A 23292-nucleotide genomic window follows, 5' to 3' on the forward strand; every position below is an offset into this window, starting at 1 on the left:
TCGCGTCACGCGTGCTGGTTCCAACACGGAGGCATAGTCGTCGGCATCCTGTTAACTCCGGAGATACTCTGAGTATCATAGTAGTTCGAGCCATATATGAGGCTTCCATGTGAGATATAGCATCTGTAATCCAGATTGAACAATCTCTCGTTGAGCGTTGACTTGGGAGTTCTCGCGATGTCTGCATAAATGCATAAATGTAATGTCCACCGCCTTCCCATTCAAAACGGCAAAAATCGTTCCCCGCCGGCACAGAAGACGCTTTTTCCTGCTCTCTCGTCTCTGTGTGCAGTTTCGAGGGTTTTTCTAAATTTGTTTTATATTTGTCGTGCCCATTGCACTTGATTCCTGGCCCTCAAAATGCCCCGCGATCCTTTGATTGGCTTGGTTGGCAAGGTCTGTCCGTCCGTCTTCGGTCTTATCGCATGCCGCTGACCAGAGGGGTATACAGCCTTCCAGTGGAAAATCGACGACGCTTAACAGTTTGACGGATGCTAGTTCTAAAGTTGGTAAGCTTTTATGAATATTTTCTTGGGGTTATATGTGCAATTGCTCACCAAACTGTCTCAATAGGAAACTTCCCGTAAGTCGCTATCTCCTCTAACCCTCGATCACGCCCTACCTCGCAATCAACGTCGCATTCTTCGAGTTTCATTGCATCCGTCTAATCCATGATAGCTTCACCACCATCGACCCCCAGCGCGCCATTGGCTACCTACAAATAGAATGCGCATGCCAGCGATTCAACGTCTCTGATAGGTGCAAACCGAACTACGGAGGTTGCTTCGAGGGACGGCGGTCTGTTCCTATCGAACTCCTAGACGTTGCTGGTCTTGTCCCTGGAGCGCACGAAGGACGGGGTTTGGGAAATAAGTTCTTGGATGATCTGCGTCATGCGGATGCTTTGATCCATGTGGTGGATGTTAGCGGGACAACAGATGCGGAGGGTTAGTATGTCTGGTGGAGGGATAGATAAAGCGCAGGGCTGATAGACTGGCTTGAAGGAAAGGCAACGCGAGGCTACGACCCATCCGCAGATATCGACTGGCTCCGATCCGAGATCGTGCGGTGGGTGTTGGGGAATTTGATGCAGAAATGGTATACGCTACAATATCGCAGGAAAGTCGCAAATACTAACGAAACTTAGGGGCTCTATAAAGAGAAGGCATGTCGCAATCAGTTAGTCACCCGTCTTCCCGTTAATTTATGCCAGTTGTTAACCCAAACAGAGGCGACGGCACCCGAAACCCTACAGGGCCAGTTCTCGGGTTACGGAAGCACAATACAGACTGTCATACGGTGTCTGGATAAAATTGGGTTGAAAGAGCCACTTGACGAGTGGTCAGACGAGACAATCGAAAAAGTGGTTAGGGCATTCATCGACGAGAAATTCCCCACCGTGTTGGCCTTGAACAAGATCGATCATCCCGACTCAGATAAGGTGCGTTCTTCTATACCTGTGCCGATGGCAGTGCTGACAAGAACAGAACATCAGCAAAATCGCCAAGATGCAAGATCCGCAATCGATCGTCCTCTGCTCTGCGGTATCAGAAGTCTTCCTTCGGAGATTAGCAAAGCAAAACTACATCAAGTATGTAGAAGGCAGCGAATTCCTAGATACAAGGGAAGATCTCGTCGACATGGGCGAGCCTGATGGTGGAGACCTGAAAGAGATGGACGATAAGTTAAAGACGTGCGTTCACCTGCTCATATCTCTGTGCTCCTACTGATTTTACTAGCCGTGTCGAGAACATGAAAGATATGGTTCTCTACCGCTTCGGATCTACTGGTGTTGTGCAGTGTCTTTCGCGAGCAGCAGAACTCCTTGGTCTGGTGCCAGTGTTCCCGGTCAGGAACTTGCACACGTTCTCATCTGGTGCGGGAACAGCTGTTTTCCGGGACTGCGTTTTGGTCAAGAGGTGAGTATCTAGCTGCACCGGATTATGTCTGTCTGCTGACTTCAAATAGAAACAGCACAGTGGGCGATGTTGCGCGAAAGGTCATGGGCGACGTGCCCATTTCCTACATCGAGGGTGTCGGTGGTACGCGGGTGTCTGAAGATGAGATTGTGGCCGTAGGAAAGCATGATGTACGTTGCTTACCCTTTTCCATGTTGTACTCTGCTAACGATAATAGGTCCTCTCATTCAAACCCGGACGGTAACTACTATGTACACTGATGGCTCGATAATGAAACATTGCAAAAATACTCGTACATATCCCATAGAATAGACCAATCCATCAAACCCATTCATTGACCCCTCTATACAACCGTCAGCCACATTCCCACCCTAAACTCCCCAAGCAAAATTTAAAAAAAAAAAAAAAAAAAAATCATACCTGAGCCCTCTCATCATTCATCCCAATAACCGGCTCCGGCGCCCTCGGATGCTCGCCCTTCGCCTTCCTCCCATACGCCAAACCCCCGCGCTCAGTCGTCGCCTGGCTCTGCGACCGATCGGCAATGCCCTCCTTGCGATCTCGCTCTTCCATCCCCAGACCAGAGGCTTTGGTCTCGGGATCTGTGGTGTCGGCGTTGTGCTTTGTGCGGTCGACGGCGTGTTCTTGGGGGGGCACGCCGCGCCATTTCCTGAAGAGTTTGTTGTAGGCGCCGCTGATGGAGATTGAGCGGGTTGGTTGTGGTTGTTGGAGTGTTCTGGTTGCGAGGGGGGCTGTCGTTGGGCGTAGTTGAGTTCGTAGGATGGGGAGGGTGAGGGATGCGATGCGGGTTCGTGGGAGTGACATTTTGCTGTTCTGCTTGTTTCAAGTGCTATGTGAAGAGAATAGATTGAATATGTGATAAAGGTGCTAGTATGTAGATTAGTGTCTAGAATTACTTTTGAAGCTGGTCGAATACATAGCTCGTCTGTATGACGTTCCGATGTTGCAATAGTACGGGGTAGATCAATTACTTCTCGGGGCGCTGGAAGGGCTTGGGATTTAGATATTATATTGGCTCTTAAAAGTGCCAAGTATGCTATTACCCCGGATCCCTTTATCTAGGGTATTGTGGCCCTACTTGGGGTCTGTTGTTTTCCGTATGCTATGCCTACGCACACTCATGGACTAATTCGAAGGAGACGGGGCTATAAAGCTGGCAGAGAACTCCGAGTTATCGAGAAAATAGACAGGACAGCAATGTACAATACCCGGTCTTCGTGGTATTCATTGGGATAACTGTTCTATTGTACGAACATAACCCTCGACTGACCAAAAAGGAAGAACCCTAGCAGCCACATCAAGCCACATCCACTTACATCATGGATCTCTACTGTGGTGCTGCCAGATGCGGAGCGGTGAAGTATATATCCGGGGAGTATAGGGTTAGGCACTCTTCAGAGTAAATAGAGGAAGAACTCTGTTAAGAAAACTATTGATCGCAGGGGGCTATCTATAGACAATATGGTGCCAGCATCGCATTGGCATCCAGAGACTGATAGATAACAATGCGAAAAGTCCCCGTTTCTCTTCCCCGCTTCCCCCACATTGATTGAGGATCAATAGAAAGATAACGGTTAGCTATCGTATAACTAGTGCAGGATTGCCCCTGGTCATACATTGGTTGTTCATTGATTGGGATACCAACGATGCAGCATTAATCCAGGACAAAAACATTTACCGGATGCTGGACTTGTCGCTCGCGCAGGTTGAAATGTGATGAAAAAAAGCCCAGTTGTCGCCAATGCACACGTCGAGGGCTGGACTGTAGGGGGTATTCTACTCCACAAGTCCACAAAAGCTACACGGAAGAGCCCAAGCCCAGTGGTCTGATTTCAGAGCGTGCGGCCGATGCACCCCGGTCTCTCAAGGCCATTTACACCGGCGCTGGTATCTCGGAGATCATTGCTGCGATCAAATTCAGAGACGCCATGCCTGATTTGGACTTGACTATCTATGAAAAGAATCCTGAGATAGGAGGGACGTGGTATGAGAATAGGGGTTTTGTTAGAGGAAGGACACACGCCCCTGGGTAGGCACAGTATAAATGAACATACCGAGTAGGCTCTGATCTTGGAGAGCACGCAATATGTCAGGTGTTTTCTTGGCGGATTTAAGACATGTCTGCAAGAGGAGCTTGACGGGGGTGGAGATAGGTATTTCGGTATTTGTGCATTCCAGGCGCTTTTCGAGAAGACTGTATAAGAAAGGTTGGGTGGCTAACATTATACACTACAAGTGGATACTGTCAGCCGAGGCAATCTCCGAATCCGGTTCACCCGTGTTTTATAGCGGACAAACCTCATGGTAAAGGATATTCAAGTAGCCCGAGACTCTCGAAATACTATTCACCAAACCATCCTCTGGTACTGGAAAATAAGTCGTGGGCTCAGAAGCCACATCTGTAACACCTTTGAGCACACTTTGCCTTCTCTTCACGAATATGGCTTTCATTTGACGAACGCCTCGCCCATGGATCGCTATGTAAAACCACATTAGCATTTACACTTGCTTGTACAAAGTGCGGTGGAATTTCACTATTTGAAATCTCATTAAGCGCCTGGAATAACTTCACATGGATAGCCACCGTTGCAGCCATATGCGGTCAGCTTGGGAATGCAGGCAGCGGAGTGCTAACCTCATTTTTGCAGATACCCAAGGGCACGCCCATTAGGACTAACATCTTACATTCGAGGATATAAGCCGTCCACCAGATACTTCGATAGCGTTCGGTTGCCTGAGCCCCGAGTGTCTCAGAGGGGGGGGGGTATTAGTGTGGTAGCCGTGAACTAGCAGAATGCGCAGAGCCTGTCCTATCTGTTTATCCTTAGTAGGTTGTATCAGACAGCAAATGAAAAGAAAATTACCATGTTTTGCGCAGAGGTCCGCCAGTCAATGCATTGGAAATAAAGTGCCATTGAGCACAGCAGCTCAGCAGAAGTGCTTGGGTCTCTCCACGGATAGCAGTAGTCCGGAAGCATCAGAAATGCCTTTTTAAACAGATTTGCCCCCGGTGGAGCCCTGCCCCTAGTATTTGTTTCCACAAACCCTTTTCCAAGCGCAATAATGACCAGAAAGTGAATAAACCATAATCCTGACGTGTGGATCTTTTCGGCTGGATTTTGATAGAACTCATACAACTGGGCCATGAATGTTGGCTCACCGAATAGGTGGAAGATTTAGCCTGTGTGGAATTTTGTAGCATTGATAAGAAATAGGGAGTGGTCCAACGAGGGAGGTCCTGTGATGTCAGGAATCTCTATTGTCCGGAGACCGTCCCATCCTAATCATAGGTCGTGGAATTTATATTTTGTGCTGTGGTGGGGAAAGGACACTTATGAATGGAGTGATGACTGAGATGGAGGAGCCGCATTGTCAGTGACCAATTTGACGTGTGTCCGAGATAGTCTATGGTAATCCATTAGCTTGATCATATTCCTGTCAATGTAATGGTAAAACTCACGAGGCCTCCCGACTATGTCTGTGATATATCTCAGTGACCCGGTTGATAAATGATTCACCATCCTAGTATCATTATCATGATCATCACCATAAAGACCAGGCTCTGACAAGTCAGAACTCGGGTCGGGTAATAAGAGGATATTGCAGGAATTCATGGTTCATATCAACCACCGGAGAGCGCTTTTGGTTAACATGGTCAATTGATGGCTCCGTGCATTTATTATTTCCTTATAACTGCCCCCGCAAGGCATTGGTCTCTTTCTCCAACTCGATAGTCCGCCGTTTCAGTTCCGCCAGGTGCTCTTTTGTAACCAGGATTTTGGTGTCCTCGCCCTCGAATGTGCACGTTGTCTTGCGACGTTTGCAATTGTTGCAGGGGCAGCCGCCTATGCACTTGATCTTTTGCCGACGACATCGCAAGCATCTTTTTTCGATTGTTAGCAAGCACTCTGGAAAAGGTGGAGACAGAAAGCCTACGTATATACCACCCGCCTTTTCGCGGGATCGCTGGTGGTTCCCCCCATATGGGCTAACATCTACCATAAAACACGACTGCTCTTGAGTTCTCGTGGGATCAAGAATGCCCATCGTCCGCGGGAGATGATAGAAGGGAAGCGGAAGAAGAAGCAACCCCGCGATTTCATTATTGCATTGGCAGATCGAGTACGGGGTAGATAAACAAGAATCCTATCGCTATCAGATCTGCAGTATTCTTGCTTAGTTCAACCCTGCAATTCGGCCGCTATAGATTTCCCCGCAGCGGAATCACAGTTGTCGTTATCCTCCAATCGGGATTCGTCCAAGGAGGCGCGAGTACTTCATGAATCCACAATGCGATGGCAGGAAAGCCCCGGACTAGCGTAGATGATAGCACCAGAGACGAGAAGATACGGCAGTGTCTTTTGGCTTGATACGTTGACTTCGTTGATTGACAGTAAGAGGAATATCCGGCGAAGATAGCCTTATCTAAATACATCATCTAGATCTTTGCATATAATTCTGGAGTATCCTTCCATAGTCCAACTAGACCATCCGGGGCATCCCCAAGTACCGGGTCTCTTTTCGGCTTCGCAACATTCCATATAGCCTTGAACCTTCCAACATCCTCTTCACCAATTACAAAATCCCACTCCCCCCGATTCTCCGGATACGCGCCCATCATCGTGAAACCCGTAAGCTCGACCTTCGACAGCGCCTCTTCCACATTCAACGCCTGAATCCCCCGTCCCCTCCCCGGCGTGAGCAAAGCAAACGGCGCAGCGGGTGTAGTATCGTACGTCTTGTGCGCCACACCGGCCGGGATAACAAAGACGTCGCCGGAGCGTGCAGTAATTTCAACACCGCCATTTTCCCTAGCGCCGGCCCAGGTATTCTTGTCGAGGTCTGGGTCTGTGTCAGCGACTCCGAAACGGATTGTCGCTGTGCCGGTTAAGACGGTCATGCACTCGTGGACTGCGGAGTGATAGTGGGACTGCTGGGTTGGGCCGTAGCGGAAGATCCATTGTGTTTTCCAGCCGTTTTGGTGGAATCTATTGTGTATGTTTTCGGGGCGAAGGTCGGGTTCGGAGAGGAGGCCTTTGTAGTGGAGGAGTGGTTGCGGGGAGTTGGGGATGAGGTTTGTGGGTGGGAGGTAGTATCGATTCACTTGGGCCATGCTGGTGACTGTCTTATGGGCTTGAGTGGGTTGTTTGAATACGTGATTTAAACCCTGAGGTTTTATTTGTAGTTTGATCTGAAAGCAGAAGCGTTACAGCATCGGACGTCCTCCCGGTTGACCTTGAGCTGTCAGCCTCGGAAAGAGGTCCGAGATGCAAATTGAATGTTAGAGCTTAGCCAACACGGTCTCTGCACTTAGCTATTCATGGCTGGATAGATAGAAAAAACTATACTGTTCCAAGACATATACAAAGCAACAATTACTTGTGTATGAATTGGTCAACGCACAAATCAGGTAGCATACTTATCGCGATTGGCTAATCCCGAAGTCCTAGCGTAGTGTACGAATATTGAGTCAATTTGCGTGTAATTGAAGAAGATCAGTTGATTTGTTGTATGTGGATATTCAATGACTGCAGTAGTTGAAGGTCGTAAGTTAACTGGAGTACAGAATCGGAAGGCGGGCATAGCGGCTTATGCATTCTTATTCATATTTGCTCATGTACATAATTCCAGCCACATAAAGCCACCATATCTTTGCGGAGTACGTCGTGACTTGTGGCGCGCTCGCTAAATCCGCTTCAGATCTGGCACGCACGAATGACTGACCATGATCTTAAAGATACTAACATTCAAGGGAAGTGATGATGCAGGATACATACCGGTCTATATCCATCACCTCGCCGTCCATCCATCCATCTCTGTCTCTGCCATGTGGAATATCGAGCATCGAAGCGATCTGGTCGCGGACCTCATTCGAGTTGAACTCCTACGCGAGCGCACCTGTATCGGAGAGCTCGTTACCCTGAACAATACTCCGTGCACGACCGCGCTTTGAACTGATACAGGTGTATAGAGAGTAGACAAGGGAATTGAATGTGGTTCTGGAAATACTATGTACCTCTTGTCGTGATCAATCATCCATCACGAACGCGGGTGCGGATGCGGCTGAGATGGTCTAGCCGCGGTCCCCCTTCGAGTTGAACCCCCAAGTACGCGAATACAGCGTAGCGCACCCATATCCGAGAGCTCATTCCACCAAAGAACTACTCCGGCATGCAGGGTGATGGTTGCTCTATGGGATAAAGAATAATCTACTCCGTACAGAGGTACTGTCGTGTCTCTTGCCGTAGCATTCATCCATCGCGAAAAATCGAGATCAAATGCCGAATCGACCGGCGCGCAGGCGCGCGAGCTGGCTGCGGACCAGGGTACCCATGTCGGGGAGCTCAACTACGCCTCGATACGACCGACCCTAGTCATACGGCAATGATGCCGGGAGGAAGGGCCGTGGCTCTGCTATGTCTCTACCCGTGTCTCTTGTCATGGTCTTTCATCCATCAAGAAAAAATCAAAGGCCGGATCAACCTGCGCGCAGCGCGAGCTGATCGCGGACCCTTCTCGAGTTGAACCCCGTGTCGGAGTTTCTGGCAGAGCCCGAGCTGGCCGCGGACCCCATTCGAATTGAACCCCTTGTTCAGCGTATCCGTGTCGGTGACCTCGTCGCGTCGAATAAAGAGCAATACGCCTCTGTATCTCTATCTCATCGTAACCAATCATCCATCATGAAATATCAAGAGCTAAGCCGACTCGGGTACTAAGTAGTACAGAGCGACCTAGATGCAGATCCCATTCGAGTAGACCTCACTCATCGCATCGAAAACTACAATCACGACTTGGAATGATACAGCGTTTCAGAGAAGTGAAACGTAAATCCGTAGAATACGAAACAATCCACCACCGTATCCCATCATAATCACCCATTCATCCCTCACAATCAACGTTGAGCACGAAACCAAATCACTCCCTCCGCGGATCACCCGCGGACCCCCCTCAATCTGAACCCCCAGTCCAGTGCACCCATCGCGAAGCCTCGCGAAAACCTGAACCCACAAAAAACGTATCAAGATCAAACATATTTTTCAGTGTGCGCGCGGACCCCGTTCTGATCCGGCTCGAAATAGGTGCGCTGAGCTGTCAAGCGGATGTTGAACCCAGGAAGTTGAACCCCCGAAAGGGGTAGTTGAACTCTTTGTTCGATGTGGTGATTTTGGTGTGGTTTTTGGTGATTTGGGGGCTATTGGGGGTGTAGAGTATTCCTGTGTTATTTCTGAGTAGTAATATGAGCTGGATCAGTCAAGAATAGAGAAGGAAAGGGTGCTTGTGGTGTCGTGGTAGCTCGTTGTTTTCCGCTGCGGTTACGTCGATGGATGGGGTGTTGAGTATACAGGGCGTGATCGCGCGTTTATATGGGCATATTTGGTGGTTTTCTAGTGGGTTTTAAGTAATATGGAGCCTGGGAATTATTTTGGCGCCACTTTTGACTGGTTTTTCTGTGGTTTTGTAGGTATATCATCCATATGGTAGTTCTTCTACTAAATGTCACTCAGATATATATCGAGTAGGTACTGCACACCACCAGTAAAACCACCACACTACTACAAATCGACCATTTCCCTGTAAGTTGAGTGTATAGAGTAACGTAGGCTACTTGTTTATCTCATTTATCGTCCCAAAATAGTCACAGAAGCAGATTTCGCATATATGGGATAGATGGTCCACCATACTATACCGAACACCATCATATTTTCGCACATACGGAGACAGTAGACGCGACCAGTGGCTACAACCAAGGAGAATATGGAATAGCTTAGTGCTTATTAGAAAAACTAGAGCATTTAAGATTATAGGATATTAGATGACCAACTACTCTGCACGAATACCGATGACAGAGTACGACAGAACCAGCACCTACGATATTACTCAGTAGACAGACGCGACCATTGACTGCCAGGGATAGATAAGAATACACACGGGAAAGGTAGTCCACACAGCAAGTACGCGTATACTCAGACCCCGCGTAGACCAAAACACAACAGACGCGTAAGTACACAGCACACGCGACAGTAAACAAACTACAAATGACACTACAAATAGAGGATAAATCGTTTCTGACTGTTTATTCATGATGATCGCGATGCTCATACGATCGTGCCTTATGGCATCAGCCGAAGCGAAAAGGCCGCTATGATACAGAAAATGAAAAGCTCACGAACACTAGCAGACCAATAGTGGACGCGCAATAGGAAATAAAATACGATAAAGAACCAAACCCAGACCCATGATTTGTAAAAGACACGAAAAACAGATCAGAACACCTCAACGTCCCAGTCATACCGTGAAACCAACCCGAGAAAAGCAAACCGTCGCGTATCCTCTACGCGTCGAATCGCGCAGGATGGTGGTGTATTGTTGTTGTAGCGCAAAAGGAGGATATAAAAAAGGAGGAAGATGACATAAAGCGGTAGTAAAAGAGAATAAGGAGAAAAAGTCGTTTAACCACCGAAACCGTAGAGGGTACGGCCCTGGCGCTTGAGGGCGTAGACAACGTCAAGCGAGGTGACGGTCTTTCTCTTGGCGTGCTCAGTGTATGTGACGGCATCACGGATGACACCCTCAAGGAAGGTCTTGAGGACACCACGGGTCTCTTCGTAGATCATGGCGGAGATACGCTTGACACCACCACGACGTGCGAGACGACGGATAGCGGGCTTGGTGATACCCTGGATGTTGTCACGTAAGATCTTGCGGTGGCGCTTGGCACCACCTTTTCCAAGACCCTTTCCACCTTTGCCGCCTGTAGAGGTTATTAGATACCGGTCATCGCTGAAGATGAGGGGGATAGAAGACTTACGGCCAGACATGATGTGAGATTAGGTTGAGTAGGTAAAAAAAAAAGGTAAAGTAGTTAAGATAAATGTGGAGAGACGTAGATAGCTTTGGAGGAGAAGAAGAGGAAGCAAAGAGAGTCTGGAGCAGGAGATATTTGTATCGTCTGTCGCTGGACGCGGGGCCGCTACCGGAATCACCACGCTAATATTAGGATCGACCAATCAGAGACCAGGATCCGACGGACGGATTGATCTTTTTCGGAACAACGATTTGCCGGGACCGAATTGATCTTACGCAATACACGCAATACACGCCCAACCACTAGTAAGGAAGAGATCAAACAGATCAGAATGATATTAGGAATGGTAATTAATTACATGATACGAGTTATGGCGGGTATGATTCTCCCTTGTGGTTGGGATCAAGGGTTGACAGGCTGGTATGGTTGATGGTCGTGATCCTGCGCTGTGATTGGTTGATGCGGAATGGACGCCTCGCTTAGCGGCACCTGACTGTTCCATTCTAACCTGACCAATCAGAGGACAGTGTATCACTGATGCAATACAGTCATTTTCCGCGGTTCTCTTTTTTCCTCTCGTCTAACGCCGACCGAATCGGGAATAGGGCGGTTCCAGATCAACCTTCCCTCCCTTCGCTTACTACAAATACTTCCTTCCCCCACCCGCTGTCTCCGTCTTTCTTCCATCTCCCTCATCCATCCATCTCTACTTATCACTTTTTCATCCAAGTCCATCAACCACAATGGCCAGAACCAAGCAGACAGCCCGTGAGTAACTTTCTTACCTTTAATATTCCTTCACGATACTAACTATTTCCAGGTAAGTCCACTGGTGGCAAGGCTCCCCGTAAGCAGCTCGCTTCCAAGGCTGCCCGCAAGGCCGCCCCTTCGACCGGTGGTGTCAAGAAGCCTCACCGCTACAAGCCTGGTAAGTCGATCATCACTTATCAGTATCTTGCGATTCTTTTATGCTAACGATAAAAGGTACCGTTGCTCTCCGTGAGATCCGTCGCTACCAGAAGTCCACCGAGCTCTTGATCCGCAAGCTCCCCTTCCAGCGTCTCGTCCGTGAAATCGCTCAGGACTTCAAGTCGGACCTCCGTTTCCAGTCCTCCGCCATCGGTGCTCTTCAGGAGTCCGTTGAGGCTTACCTCGTCTCCCTCTTCGAAGACACCAACCTGTGCGCTATCCACGCCAAGCGTGTTACCATCCAGTCCAAGGACATCCAGCTTGCCCGCCGTCTCCGCGGTGAGCGTTCTTAAAGGGATGCGCCTTAATACTTGTCTTTAACTCGTTTCTATTTGGGAAGGCGATAATGGGGTTTTGCTTTTTCTAATTTCCTTTTTCATGACTACTGGCGATACATGATGGGTTTCTGCTTCAAATATCACTGGGTTCCGGCACTGGGTTTGTGTTTTGTTTTGCTTTGACTACCATAAATACTGAAGAGTCGTTGAGATGCGGCTTGGTGGATTTGGTCAAGGCTCGTCCGATTGTACATTAAAGCTATCCACCGTGGTGTCTGTAACAAGCACCACTTCATGATGAAATGCACTTTGAAAGCACATTTCCTTCGTAACCTTTGTCTCTTTGTCCACGGTCGCTCCTTTTTCCACTCCGCGACGCGACCGTGTTGTCGCGCCTACCCCTCCATGTTCTGACGTGTATTTGAGGTCGGGTAAGATGAGAGCGCTCTTGACTCCCAATGACTCAACACTTCGTAGACATACTTTCCCGATGTGGCGAATGTGAAGTCATACAACGTTCCGTAGAGGATTTCGGAGTGTTCCACCGGTTGCGATGCAGAGATTTGGGAATAACACGCATACGGACTAAGATAGAGGGCATACCGGTAGAATGAATCAATAGAAAAATGTTCGTATTCGTGGTTGAACTGACTGCCTACTCATGTACGACGGATATATATCCTGGACCCCAAGACTCCCCGCCCAACTATCTGAACAGGCAAAATCTACCATCATGCTAAATTTGTATATAATTATTTAGAGGTCGATTTATATTGAATAACCCATATATTCATCAGCGAAATAGGCTCAGTCGCGTTCCTCACGTGTAATCGATGGATTTACGCGACTCACTAAAAATAGCCACGGATATCCCTTTCAACGAACGAGTAATTGCCGAAAGCCATGCCTACCAGAGGGAAGAGACGGGGGATAAACCAGACTCTCTTTCTTTTGACTGAACGTTTGAAGGATGCGCCAGTCCACTTCACCCTCGAGAATCGGCCTAACAAAGTCCCGTAACGGTTGTGCTACTTGCAAGTACGTATTCCATCTCTATACGTGGAATAATCATTGACAACTCAGATCTCGAAAAGTAAAATGTGTCGAGATACGACCGCGTTGCCAGCGGTGTACGAGCACCGGACGAAAATGTGAATACCCAGTGTCTTCCGTGTCGGGATATGGTGCGCCAACACTACCGTATCCTTTCTCGGGATTATCGGGATCGAGGGTGAATCCTTCAGCTCAGAGGGAGCGACGCGCATTTGAGTACTACTTTTATCGCGGGGCATTGTCTATTGCGGGTGCTCTTGATCTCAAATTTTGGAAAGATACCGTGCTGCAATTATCTCGTTCGGAACCGGCGGTATGGGATGCGGTTATTGCCATCAGCGCTCTTTACGAGACACCATCTCCTTCACTTGACCTTTCTCCAAAGGGTAGCGAGAAAAATGAAGCGCTGAATTGGTACTCGCGCTCGATGATGAACGTCCGGAAACTGATCGAGCAGAACAGAGCCGACCAAGAGATCGCAATCGTCACTTGCGTTCTGTATATCTGCATCGAAACCATGCAGGGACATATGAGCGAAGCATTGCAGTTATATGAACAAGGTGTATCTCTGATTTACGAACTACGCACGGCTTCCGCCACAAGAGCATCGTTTTTGGAAGATACTATCATCCCGCTATTCTTTCGAATGGGAACTGCGGCGCTGTCGACGGCAGGTGTGCCTGTTGTTAGGGATTTATTTGCTCTTGCGGATTATCGGGGAGATACTGGCTTCTTTACGGTGGAGGCTGCACGGGCTGCCCTTGCACCTCTTACGAGAGAGTCGTTACTTTTTCGATGGGAAGCCGGGGCTCATATTCTAGAGGTTGGATCTGTAGTTAATGTATCTGTGGAGGTTTTTGCTCGTCGACAAAGTCTCTTATTACGGCTCGAAGATTGGTATCGTTCGTTCACCGGGCTGACAAACAATCAGTTAGATCACATATACCAAAGTGCAATCTCAACGCTACGGACCTTCCACGCAGCCATATACATAATCCTATCTACATGTCTCGCACAGCGCGAAGCTGCCTTCGACAACTATCTGTCCCATTTCCGAACCATCGTCAACCATGCATCACAGGCACTCGCCAGCACTACAGATGTCCAGACACTATTCACATTCGAATCAGGTGTAGGACAACCACTCTTCCTCACGGCTATCAGCTGTCGTGATCCGGTCTTACGACGGGAAGCATTATCGCTACTTCGACGCGTTCCACAGGAGGGGTTTTTTGAGTGTAAACCTCGGGTTGCGAGTGCGGAGGAGTATATTCGGATGGAGGAGGGGAGGGTAGAGGGGTTGATGGTGCGGGTGTCGGATTTGGTGGAGATTACGGGTTCGATGACATTCGACTACTCATCGAACGAGATCAAGGAGATATCACTGGAGAGACTGGCTAATCTTCCATTTGTGGAGGATTTGGTTACCATCGAAGATGATCTCGGAAATGACAAACTCTTCTCTGGCGATGAACAGTTTGCTGTCTCTGAAGGACATCGGATCCGCAAAAATGTTGTTGTTCAGCTGAACAGCCATAGCATACCTCAGACTCGACCTTTTCTGCATTTCACGAGAAACCGACCAAACGCTAACGGGATGTGGGAAGAAAGAGAGTATTTCCTTCCATTGAATCTGATCAACACCATCAGCATGGCATGACCTCGACATCTCTGTTCACGAATACACGAAACCCAAAACCTCTACACCATATCATCATCACCATCCCCACCCTTCCCCCTCCCCTGCCTCACCCTCCTCGACTCAAACGCCAAAACCCCCAAATTCCTCCCCCTAACCTCCCGCATATACTGCGCCTGCTCGTTCGACGGGTTCCGGTATCCGTCACTTTCATGTTCGAGGCCGTTTGCGAGGGCGTACAGGCCGTAACCGATGAAGACGAAGGCGATGCAGCCGATTATTATGAGGAGGACGATTACTTCGTGGGTTAGGTGGGCCATTTTGGTTCTGGGGGTGAGCGAGGGTTAGTTTGGTTGGACGGTTAAGAATGGGGTGAATGGACGTACTGGGTTTGAGAGAGTGTATAAAGAATGACTTGCGTATAAATAGAGACTGAACTATTCTCCAGAATAGAGAGAAATAAAACGAGTGTGCCGGATCAAAAGAGTGTTGGATGTTTGAGAGAGTGGCACGAGACACGGGTAACGACTACATTTATAGATTCCGTTCCCACTTCAACAAATCCCGACCCATCCTCTAAATCCTCCAAAAATCTCTTCTACTCGTATCCATCGCGTCTCCTGTGAAAAGCAACATTGAGATTAAGTGGTGATGGTACATTTGATTGGTTGGAACTGGAACTACCATATTTCCCGAAATGGATTAGCGTCCGGGCGGAAATCGAGAATAGAAAGCGTGATGTCATAACCCGAGCGGACCAATTAGGATCCGCCGCTGAACGGTTCTAGTATACGAAGTGGAATAAATATGACGGCGCAGCTGAGCACTATAAGAGTGGCACGCGATGCAAGCCAGAAGGAAACTGTTCTCTTGATGAAACGTGTTGGTATCATTCGAGCATAATGTGGCAGGTCTCAGGATAGGCCAGGTGCAACTCCATGAGGCCGACGAATGAGGACTGGCTTCTATTCTGGAGTTATGGAGAGTGGGCCAATGATTTTTGGTAGCCTTGGGAAGGGCGTTGAACCGTCGCCCAGCGCTGTCTTTGAGATACAGCCAGAATGGAACTATCTTGTCCCGTTCGATATCGTCGGCCTTGGAGTGGTCGTCCTTTCTAATAGCGTAATCGATTTCTTCGGAATGGAAACCTGGATCGTCGGATCTATCCTGCCTTCCATAGAAAGGCTTGATCTTAACGAAACTCATTCTCAGTCGCCTTTGCTTGGCAGCGAGGGCCACGAGCAGGAACGCCTGTCCAGGCTTCGAAGGCAGCCAACGATCCAATCCTGACAATTCCATGTGTGACTCTCGTTGTTTACCCTGGATGACAAGGATAGCATAGGACTCTAGAGTTTCCTTGATCCTACCGGATCTCATCGCCTGCAGAATCACAGATTCCTCCATTTGCCATCCACAGCAAGATTGCCCAGTAGCATGGATTGCGCTTGTCAGAGGGATGATAGATGGCCACATGAATGGTAGTCATTTTCTGGATTTCAAGATAGGTTAATAACATTCTGGGAAAGGCTTAGGGCGAGGCTCACGTTAGATCAGAGATAGATCGATTGATTGTTTTTGAAATCACTCGCGACTCTCAGCTTGACGGCAAGAGAAGTCAATGTAGACAGACTGCGTATCTTCGACTTCTGATCGTTATAAACGGCAAAATGTAAACCGCACCTTGGCGCATAGGTTATGTCGATGCTCTTATTAAAAAAATCCGAAGAAAACAGACTGTATTCATGAGAATAGCAGCTGCTCCTGTATCAACTTTGTCAGAAAATGAAGTATGTATGCCAGCTATCACTCACATAGCATGAGCTGAATTCAAAAGAAAGTCGACCGTCTTCTGAGTACTCTTCTGGTTTATCGCTATTCTCTAACTAGCTTCTTTGGCGGGGGGGGAGCAGAAGTTTATCTGGATGGAATTCAATTCCAACGTCTTAGCCTCAAATCAGTCTTCCAGCAGAGCCTGTACCAGACCTGACAAGCTTTTACCAAGAAACCCAGCAAGCCGGTCATATTTAAGACATGATGAGTCTCTCCAACTTCATGAATCCCCCAGGAGAGGATACCGAGTCAGCTGAGGAATCAGAATCTCTAGAGAGTATAATTTCTCAACATGTCCATCCACAGATAGATGATGATTCTGATGATGATGGCCCTGCTGCACCACCACCACCCTTTTTTAAAACAGCAATTGATGACATTTGTACAGTTCTACAGTATCAAGAACACTCACAGGAGACGTGCCTTGAGGAGATCAAGCATCTTGAGCAGCTGGAGAGGCGGTTGTTATATAAAGCAGAGTCATCAAAGCAACAGTGAACACTAAGTAGATCAGTGGTTTAGATAATATAACTTGATAATACGGATTCTCTTTAAACCGGCCAAATTCTCATGTCATCTTTAGTACGGCTTATCGAGACCGCACTGTATTGATACAAATTGCATAGAAGCCAATGGAAATATCCCTATTACTGCTAACTAGTAAAAAAGAAAAGTATAAAAGCCTCACTCCTCCCAGGCCCTTTCTCTAACAGGCCCTTTCACTAAAAGGGATTAGAATATATAAGAGAATGAAGTACAAGTGTCACGGGCTCAAAAAACTAGTAGATAAAACGAATGATATTCATATTTAGACTAGGTAGCCTATTGACAAGAATATAAAATCTGGAGAGGAAGAAGAAGAAAGGAGGCTGCCTGGCAAGACAAAGGAAGACCATCTACTCATTATGTGACCATGTGCTGAAGGGCTAGAGCTCGCTGTTTGCTCATATTGCTCTGTTGGCGGCGTTCGCCAGCATTGGCAGCCGTTGACTGTCACGACAAGCTTGTTTCACACCAGTTTGGTACTCCTTCTATATCCAGCAAGTACGGGAGTAATGACCCCAGCGTCCACCTGTTGGGTTAGCAGTCTAAATTAATGATGAACTGAATAAGACATGTAAATTTACTCGCATTTATAGCAACGGATTGGTCGCCGGCTGCATGTCCTGGCGTAGTGCCCTTGGATGCCGCCTGTTCTCATGACTAGGGTTAGCCTTAACACAAACTTCATATGTATCTACAGTTTGGCCTACTTACAGTTGTAGCATGCATCCTCAGGGCAGTAATCCGCAATATGGCCGTATCCTTGACAGGAATAGCACTGGATGCCGCGCTCATGTTCGGTTCCACTTTCATCCCCAGGAATATCACTGTCACTTGTCTCTTCTACGCTCCTTTTTTCTATTTCTTCTCTTTGATGCCAGCTCAGAGACGAAGAATAATTAGGCATAGCTTTTGAAAATCTGTCAGCTTGTTAAAATTCTTTAATAAAAGGAGACTAGCTTACCCATGGAAGACATTGGTATCCAGTAGTCCTCTAGGAAAGCCTTGGCGCCGGAGGCAGCAGTTGCTGCAGCATAGTGTTGCCACATCTTGTTCTTATGGCTGTCTGCATAATCACACACGCCTTTGAGGATGATGCACGGCACATTATCCCAGACACCTGCACCTTCCATCCCAAACCCAATGACGCCTTCCTTTCTAGCCAACTGGTGGATAGGGCTGGCAGACAATGGAGTGGAAACCTCATGACGTTGAAGGGGTCGTTGGTACGGATGATCGAGTATTGGCCGTATTTGCCTGATACAAAGGGAGTCTCGTGTCCTGTGCAGTTCACCGATGCTGAAATGGATGGCTTCTTCGAGCAGGAACAGCTGTGGTTTGACTTGAATAAAGCCGTGACATTCTGGCAGGAACAGGTGGGCGTGAGTGAAGATGGTTGGGCCAGTAATGAGGGCTATAAAGAGGCTGTTCAGAGGGTTGCTGAGCTTAAGGATTCCCTTATAGCGATTGCAGAAGATGACGAGGAGGATATCCGTTTACTGGAGAAAGGGTGGTTGTTCCTAAAATAGAGTCGGTGAAATAAGTCCCGATCGCCGACACGGAGTTAAATAAGGTAACTCCGATCTGTGCATAATAATGCAGAGAGTCGCACCTCCGAAGCTTCCGAACCAGGTTACAGGTCATGTTGTATACTCCTGTCGAATCCTGGGCGTACTCGATAATCGGCTTGAGTTCTGAAACAGGCACGAAGCCGCTAATCGACGCTTCCTCGTTGGCGGGAACACCGAGAGTAGCCCCGCTAGACCTAAAACGTGGTGGTCCGGTGCATAAGCCCCACATGATGCCTGTGTGAATGCATGCATAAGGGTCTTGTCATAGTCAGCAGTCTTTGTCCGTACGCAGAGTGATAGTGATATATATTTGTCAGATGTCGATTATTGAAGTATTTATAATTATTATTGACTGGCAAAAATACAGAGTAGAAACATACAGAGTAGAAACATACAGAGTAGAAACATACAGAGTAGAAACATACAGAGTAGAAATATACAGAGTAGAAATATACAGAGTAATATACTACAGTAGATTGCAGGGCCAACGTTATCTAGATTCTTTTAGCTCCAACAGCGGCCCCACCAGTCCCGAGCCGTCAAGCATTTTTTATGCAGTGCACAACACCATAAGCCTCATTAACCCCGAGTTATGCTGACTTATCGGCTGTTCGGCCCGCTCATAACCAATCAGCGGTCGCCTTTAGGGTTTAGCGTCTTTTCATCCTGCTTCTCATTTTCTTGATGCGGTAATGCGCCGAGGTCCCGCCGAGGGCCAAAGAAAAATGCGGTCGCTGCATAAACATATAAGACGAGTCTGTCCTTTTCCGTGTTGGTTTCGAGTTTTCAGCTTACATTACTTGCATATCAGGCATATATCCTGCTATCCTTGCTATCCTTGAATTGATTGTTGATCTCATCTCTATCTCATCCTATCGATCAGGCACACTCCCCGCATCCGGCATTCGAACGTTGAGACTCGCTCATCTGCCTCTCATGGCAGCTACCGACACCAAAACCAAAATGACAGACAACATCGAGTCGCCATCACCCACCAAGATCCCCTGGTGGCGGCTGGTCGTCGACCAGGGCGTCCTCACCCAAGAGATCATCGACTACCCATACCCCGGCTCCGGCACCGACGAGGACCCCTACGTGGTGACCTGGATGCCCAATGACCCGCGCAATCCGATGCTGTTCAGCCAGTGGAAGAAATGGACGATTACTATGTTGGTTGCCATTGCGACACTGGCTGTTGCGCTTGTGTCGTCGGCGTATACGGGTGGTATTGCGCAGATTGAGGAGCAGTTTAATATTGGGAGTGAGGTGGCTACGCTTGGTGTTTCGCTTTTCGTTCTGGGGTTTGCTATTGGTAAGTTGGTTGGGTTTACTTTATTATAGGGGGTGATAACTGACGAGCATAGGTCCTCTCCTTTGGGCACCGCTTAGTGAACTGTTCGGCCGGCAGATTCTCTTCATCACCACATACTGTGCCCTAACTGCGTTCAACTCTGGTGCTGCTGGATCGCAGAATATCTGGACTCTTATTATTCTTCGTTTCTTCGCTGGTTCGTTTGGATCGTCGCCGTTGACTAATGCCGGTGGTGTTATTGCCGATATGTTCCCGGCAAAGGAGCGTGGTATTGCTATGAGTATGTTTGCTGCCGCGCCGTTTTTGGGTAAGTTCATATCAACCAGCTCACTCACGTTATCTCAAACTAACATTCGCAGGACCCGTCCTTGGCCCGATTATCGGTGGATTCTTGGGAATGAACGCAGGCTGGAGATGGGTCATGGGCTTCCTAGGTGCCTTCTCCGGTGTTGTCTGGATCATCGGCTCGCTGCTCATCCCAGAGACATACGCTCCCGTGCTCCTGCGTCGTCGCGCCGAGAAACTGTCCAAGCTCTCCGGCAAGATCTACCGCAGCAAGCTCGAAGTCGACCAGGGCAAAGTCTCCCTCAAGGAGTCATTCAAGGTTGCCCTATCCCGCCCTTGGCTCCTGCTCTTCCGTGAGCCTATCGTGTTTCTGTTGTCCTTGTATATGGCTATCGTCTACGGTACCCTGTACATGCTTTTCGCCGCATACCCCATCGTGTTTGAAGGAGTCCGCGGCTGGAACCAAGGTGTTGGAAGTCTTCCGTTCCTGGGAATCATGGTGGGCATGTTGATGGCCGTCGCTTATTCAATCTGGGATAACAAGCGATACATCCGGGTCCAAGATGAAAATGACGGTTTTGCGCCTCCTGAGGCACGCTTGGCTCCTTGCTTGATTGCATCCATCGCCATTCCTGTCGGCTTATTCTGGTTCGCTTGGACCAACTATCCCTCTGTCCACTGGATGGCTCCCGTTGCTGCCGGTGTTCCCTTTGGCTTCGGAATGGTCCTCGTCTTCCTGGGTATCATGAACTACCTTATCGACGCCTACACTATTTTCGCCGCTTCAGTTCTTGCCGCCAACTCCGTCCTGCGTTCGTGCTTCGGTGCCGCCTTCCCCCTCTTCACAACCTACATGTACCAAGACCTGGGTACCCACTGGGCCTCCTCCATCCCAGCCTTCCTGGCCGTCGCCTGCGTGCCCTTCCCCTTCCTGTTCTACAAGTACGGCCCGAAGATTCGCAAGAGCTGCAAGTACGCCGCGCAGTCCGATGCCTTCATGCGCAAGCTACAGGAGGCGCAGAAACAACCCGAGTCCGACCAGGAGGAGAAACAAGACGAAGCGTTCGATCGCACCGAAGCACCCGTGCCGGAGCCCCATGTCTCGGATGATAGCAGCAGCGAGGAATCGAATGTTGGGCGTCTGGGTCGGTTACCGTCTATGCCGTCTATGCAGCAGATTCGCAGCCATGCTTCTTCGAGGACGGCGGGGTCTCGAAAGGCGACGTACGATGGGAATCCGTATGACATTGATCGGGTCAATACTCGGGAATCGTTCAAGTGATCGATTCGTTCCGCGTGCGCGTTGCCCTAGAGGGGCGCTCTCCTCGAATTCTCCCACATACATAATCCTGCATACAACCTAATCTTTAGTGTCTATTTCTCATCTCATCGGACGTGATATATATGATGGAACGAGAGGGAAAAAAAAAAAAAAAAAAAAAAAAAAAAGAAAAGTTTTCGGTTGATTGGGCGTTTTTGCTGTTACTATATACCCTGTTTTTGTTTATACTTTCTCTTTGTTGATAACGCGATTTGGATGGAGAATGAGGTGACGAGCAAAAATAATGCACATAGACATTTATATTAGAATAAAAATCTTATCTATAAAATAGTTCTTGTCCCCCGTATTCCCGATCGGGAGATTGCGGTGTTCGGCAACAGACTCCGAGAACCGAGTTGAGGCGACATTGTTCAGAATATTCTCTCCCTTATCAATCATCTTTCTCAGTCTTACAAAGGCTGAGCCTGCTTATCTTTGGGTTTTTTTTTCCCCCCTTAATAGCGTCCAATGTTCGAATCGACCCTGAACAAAAACCACGCCGGGCCGCCACCGCACCTCCGCCGATTTTGAACCCCTATAGATCCTACCAGCCTTACCAGAACCTAGAATGCGACCTCTCGCAAACAAACTGCCATCCTCCATCCCATCCCGACTAAGACAACCATGCCGCTCAATCCGCTCCCAAAGACGCTACAACACTCAATCCACTGAACCACCGAACAAAAAACCCCATGAACCTCCGCAATCGCAATCACAATCGCAAAACCCCTCCTCCTTCTCCTCCCCACCACACCCCCAACCATCCGGCACAGTCGCCTCTTCCGCCGGCGCGTCACCGGCGCCGTTGCGCGCGCGGTCTCTGCGCGAGGTCATATATGCGGGACCGTTGGGGAGACTTGGGCGGGCGTATGCGCGGGTTCAGGAAAGGAGGCCGTATGCGACGCAGTTGTGTAGCTCGGTGGTGGTTTATTTGTGTGGGGATTTGAGTGCGCAGGTATTGTTTCCGTCGGAGGTGGTTAGAAAAGATAAGACGGGTGATGGTGAAGGTGAAATAGTGGAGGGGGGAGGGTATGACCCGTGGAGGACGATGAGGCATTTGACGGTTGGGGTTGGGTCGAGTATTCCTTCTTACAACTGGTACCCCATCACCATTCCCCCGGGTTATATCTACAAGATGCTGACAAGGCGACAGGTTCATGTTCCTTCACAACAACTTCAACTTCCCCTCAAAATTCCTCTCCATCCTCACCAAAGTCTGCGTCCAACAAGCCGTCTTCACCCCCGTCTTCAACACGTACTTCTTCTCCGTCCAGTCGCTGCTCAGCGGTGCCTCGCTCGAAGATACATATGAGCGATTGAAGAAGGCGCTGCCCGTGAGTGTCACTAACAGCGTGAAGCTGTGGCCGGCTGTTACGGCGTTTAGCTTTATGTATGTGCCGCCGCAGTTCCGGAATGTGTTTTCAGGGATTATTGCGGTGGGGTGGCAGACGTATTTGTCTTGGTTGAATCAGAAGGCTGCGAGGGAGGTCGAGGTTGCTGAGATGGCTGCTGCTTCTGCTTCTGCTTCTGCTTCGGCTTCTGCTGCGATGGCGGCGTGATTATGATTTCTGGCACATAGATTATAGAACTTGTATATAGTGTAGATAGATCAATAGACTGCATATCACTGTACTCTGTAACTATGCTTGTTGCTTAGTTACTGTATGCAGCGCGCGAATGACGTTACCCATTCGGGCAACTCCAAACTCCCGTCATCAATCAAAGAACCTTAAACAAACAACCTG

At 48.6% G+C, this 23292-nt stretch overlaps 12 protein-coding genes across 12 annotated transcripts; 6 read left to right on the forward strand and 6 right to left on the reverse strand.

Moving 5' to 3' along the window:
* Positions 1-284: 284 nt before the first annotated feature.
* ASPGLDRAFT_42558 (Ygr210 GTPase family protein) lies at positions 285-2571 on the forward strand. The gene is made up of 12 exons (XM_022545628.1): positions 285-396; positions 452-509; positions 574-583; positions 679-947; positions 1005-1098; positions 1148-1179; positions 1230-1441; positions 1488-1693; positions 1740-1919; positions 1969-2089; positions 2137-2262; positions 2340-2571. Exons 1-11 carry the CDS (start codon positions 361-363, stop codon positions 2161-2163), a joined length of 1245 nt encoding a protein of 414 aa, XP_022404221.1. The 5' UTR covers positions 285-360; the 3' UTR covers positions 2164-2262; positions 2340-2571.
* On the reverse strand, positions 1855-2816 carry ASPGLDRAFT_79345 (uncharacterized protein). The gene is made up of 3 exons (XM_022550016.1): positions 2340-2816; positions 2137-2262; positions 1855-2089 (listed from the first exon to the last, which is right to left on the reverse strand). Exons 1-2 carry the CDS (start codon positions 2742-2744, stop codon positions 2251-2253), a joined length of 417 nt encoding a protein of 138 aa, XP_022404222.1. The 5' UTR covers positions 2745-2816; the 3' UTR covers positions 1855-2089; positions 2137-2250.
* Positions 2817-4043: 1227 nt separating this feature from the next.
* On the reverse strand, positions 4044-5086 carry ASPGLDRAFT_79346 (uncharacterized protein; the record flags this gene model as incomplete). The annotated part of the gene is made up of 4 exons (XM_022550017.1): positions 4044-4169; positions 4239-4417; positions 4619-4754; positions 4805-5086. Coding segments are annotated over 4 exons (723 nt in total), but the record flags the coding sequence as incomplete, so codon positions are not given.
* A 1203-nt stretch (positions 5087-6289) lies between these two features.
* ASPGLDRAFT_42562 (cupin domain-containing protein) lies at positions 6290-7236 on the reverse strand. The gene has a single exon (XM_022545630.1). The coding sequence runs from the start codon at positions 7051-7053 to the stop codon at positions 6379-6381; it is 675 nt and encodes a 224-aa protein (XP_022404224.1). The 5' UTR covers positions 7054-7236; the 3' UTR covers positions 6290-6378.
* A 3154-nt stretch (positions 7237-10390) lies between these two features.
* On the reverse strand, positions 10391-10759 carry ASPGLDRAFT_32037 (histone H4; the record flags this gene model as incomplete). Its single annotated transcript, XM_022544130.1, has 2 exons — positions 10391-10692; positions 10750-10759. The coding sequence occupies 2 exons, from the start codon at positions 10757-10759 to the stop codon at positions 10391-10393; spliced, it is 312 nt and encodes a 103-aa protein (XP_022404225.1).
* A 553-nt stretch (positions 10760-11312) lies between these two features.
* On the forward strand, positions 11313-12312 carry hhtA (histone H3). The gene is made up of 3 exons (XM_022541755.1): positions 11313-11514; positions 11567-11674; positions 11731-12312. Exons 1-3 carry the CDS (start codon positions 11490-11492, stop codon positions 12006-12008), a joined length of 411 nt encoding a protein of 136 aa, XP_022404226.1. The 5' UTR covers positions 11313-11489; the 3' UTR covers positions 12009-12312.
* A 651-nt stretch (positions 12313-12963) lies between these two features.
* On the forward strand, positions 12964-14706 carry ASPGLDRAFT_118652 (Zn(II)2Cys6 transcription factor; the record flags this gene model as incomplete). The annotated part of the gene is made up of 2 exons (XM_022539975.1): positions 12964-13031; positions 13077-14706. The coding sequence occupies 2 exons, from the start codon at positions 12964-12966 to the stop codon at positions 14704-14706; spliced, it is 1698 nt and encodes a 565-aa protein (XP_022404227.1).
* On the reverse strand, positions 14310-16089 carry ASPGLDRAFT_54900 (uncharacterized protein; the record flags this gene model as incomplete). The annotated part of the gene is made up of 2 exons (XM_022548107.1): positions 14310-15012; positions 15635-16089. 2 exons carry the CDS (start codon positions 16087-16089, stop codon positions 14748-14750), a joined length of 720 nt encoding a protein of 239 aa, XP_022404228.1. The 3' UTR covers positions 14310-14747.
* Positions 16090-17528: 1439 nt separating this feature from the next.
* On the reverse strand, positions 17529-18482 carry ASPGLDRAFT_962673 (uncharacterized protein). The gene is made up of 4 exons (XM_022550583.1): positions 18461-18482; positions 18023-18413; positions 17773-17967; positions 17529-17706 (listed from the first exon to the last, which is right to left on the reverse strand). The coding sequence occupies exons 2-4, from the start codon at positions 18189-18191 to the stop codon at positions 17639-17641; spliced, it is 432 nt and encodes a 143-aa protein (XP_022404229.1). The 5' UTR covers positions 18192-18413; positions 18461-18482; the 3' UTR covers positions 17529-17638.
* ASPGLDRAFT_63705 (uncharacterized protein) lies at positions 18264-18587 on the forward strand (the record flags this gene model as incomplete). Its single annotated transcript, XM_022548699.1, has 1 exon — positions 18264-18587. One exon carries the CDS (start codon positions 18264-18266, stop codon positions 18585-18587), a length of 324 nt encoding a protein of 107 aa, XP_022404230.1.
* Positions 18588-19404: 817 nt separating this feature from the next.
* On the forward strand, positions 19405-21680 carry ASPGLDRAFT_42567 (MFS transporter). The gene is made up of 3 exons (XM_022545631.1): positions 19405-19941; positions 19994-20248; positions 20301-21680. Exons 1-3 carry the CDS (start codon positions 19593-19595, stop codon positions 21506-21508), a joined length of 1812 nt encoding a protein of 603 aa, XP_022404231.1. The 5' UTR covers positions 19405-19592; the 3' UTR covers positions 21509-21680.
* Positions 21681-21924: 244 nt separating this feature from the next.
* Positions 21925-23266, forward strand: ASPGLDRAFT_42568 (Mpv17/PMP22 family protein). The gene is made up of 2 exons (XM_022545632.1): positions 21925-22645; positions 22701-23266. The coding sequence occupies exons 1-2, from the start codon at positions 22116-22118 to the stop codon at positions 23104-23106; spliced, it is 936 nt and encodes a 311-aa protein (XP_022404232.1). The 5' UTR covers positions 21925-22115; the 3' UTR covers positions 23107-23266.
* Positions 23267-23292: the final 26 nt, after the last annotated feature.

Source organism: Aspergillus glaucus (genome assembly GCF_001890805.1).
Source record: "Aspergillus glaucus CBS 516.65 unplaced genomic scaffold ASPGLscaffold_3, whole genome shotgun sequence".
NCBI classification, from domain to species: Eukaryota; Fungi; Ascomycota; class Eurotiomycetes; order Eurotiales; family Aspergillaceae; genus Aspergillus; species Aspergillus glaucus.

Coding starts and splice junctions, on each gene's coding strand:
- ASPGLDRAFT_42558 (XM_022545628.1), top strand. CDS start 361: ATGCCCCGCGATCCTTTGATTGGCTTGGTTGGCAAG. Junction 397..451: donor TGATTGGCTTGGTTGGCAAG/GTCTGTCCGTCC, acceptor AGGGGTATACAG/CCTTCCAGTGGAAAATCGAC. Junction 2,090..2,136: donor TGGCCGTAGGAAAGCATGAT/GTACGTTGCTTA, acceptor TAACGATAATAG/GTCCTCTCATTCAAACCCGG.
- ASPGLDRAFT_79345 (XM_022550016.1), bottom strand. CDS start 2,744: ATGTCACTCCCACGAACCCGCATCGCATCCCTCACCCTCCCCATCCTA.
- ASPGLDRAFT_42562 (XM_022545630.1), bottom strand. CDS start 7,053: ATGGCCCAAGTGAATCGATACTACCTCCCACCCACAAACCTCATCCCC.
- hhtA (XM_022541755.1), top strand. CDS start 11,490: ATGGCCAGAACCAAGCAGACAGCCC. Junction 11,515..11,566: donor CAGAACCAAGCAGACAGCCC/GTGAGTAACTTT, acceptor AACTATTTCCAG/GTAAGTCCACTGGTGGCAAG. Junction 11,675..11,730: donor GCCTCACCGCTACAAGCCTG/GTAAGTCGATCA, acceptor TAACGATAAAAG/GTACCGTTGCTCTCCGTGAG.
- ASPGLDRAFT_962673 (XM_022550583.1), bottom strand. CDS start 18,191: ATGGAAGGTGCAGGTGTCTGGGATAATGTGCCGTGCATCATCCTCAAA. Junction 17,968..18,022: donor GATACCAATGTCTTCCATGG/GTAAGCTAGTCT, acceptor GATTTTCAAAAG/CTATGCCTAATTATTCTTCG. Junction 17,707..17,772: donor TGAGGATGCATGCTACAACT/GTAAGTAGGCCA, acceptor TCATGAGAACAG/GCGGCATCCAAGGGCACTAC.
- ASPGLDRAFT_42567 (XM_022545631.1), top strand. CDS start 19,593: ATGACAGACAACATCGAGTCGCCATCACCCACCAAGATCCCCTGGTGG. Junction 19,942..19,993: donor CGTTCTGGGGTTTGCTATTG/GTAAGTTGGTTG, acceptor TGACGAGCATAG/GTCCTCTCCTTTGGGCACCG. Junction 20,249..20,300: donor TGCTGCCGCGCCGTTTTTGG/GTAAGTTCATAT, acceptor TAACATTCGCAG/GACCCGTCCTTGGCCCGATT.
- ASPGLDRAFT_42568 (XM_022545632.1), top strand. CDS start 22,116: ATGCGACCTCTCGCAAACAAACTGCCATCCTCCATCCCATCCCGACTA. Junction 22,646..22,700: donor AGTATTCCTTCTTACAACTG/GTACCCCATCAC, acceptor ACAAGGCGACAG/GTTCATGTTCCTTCACAACA.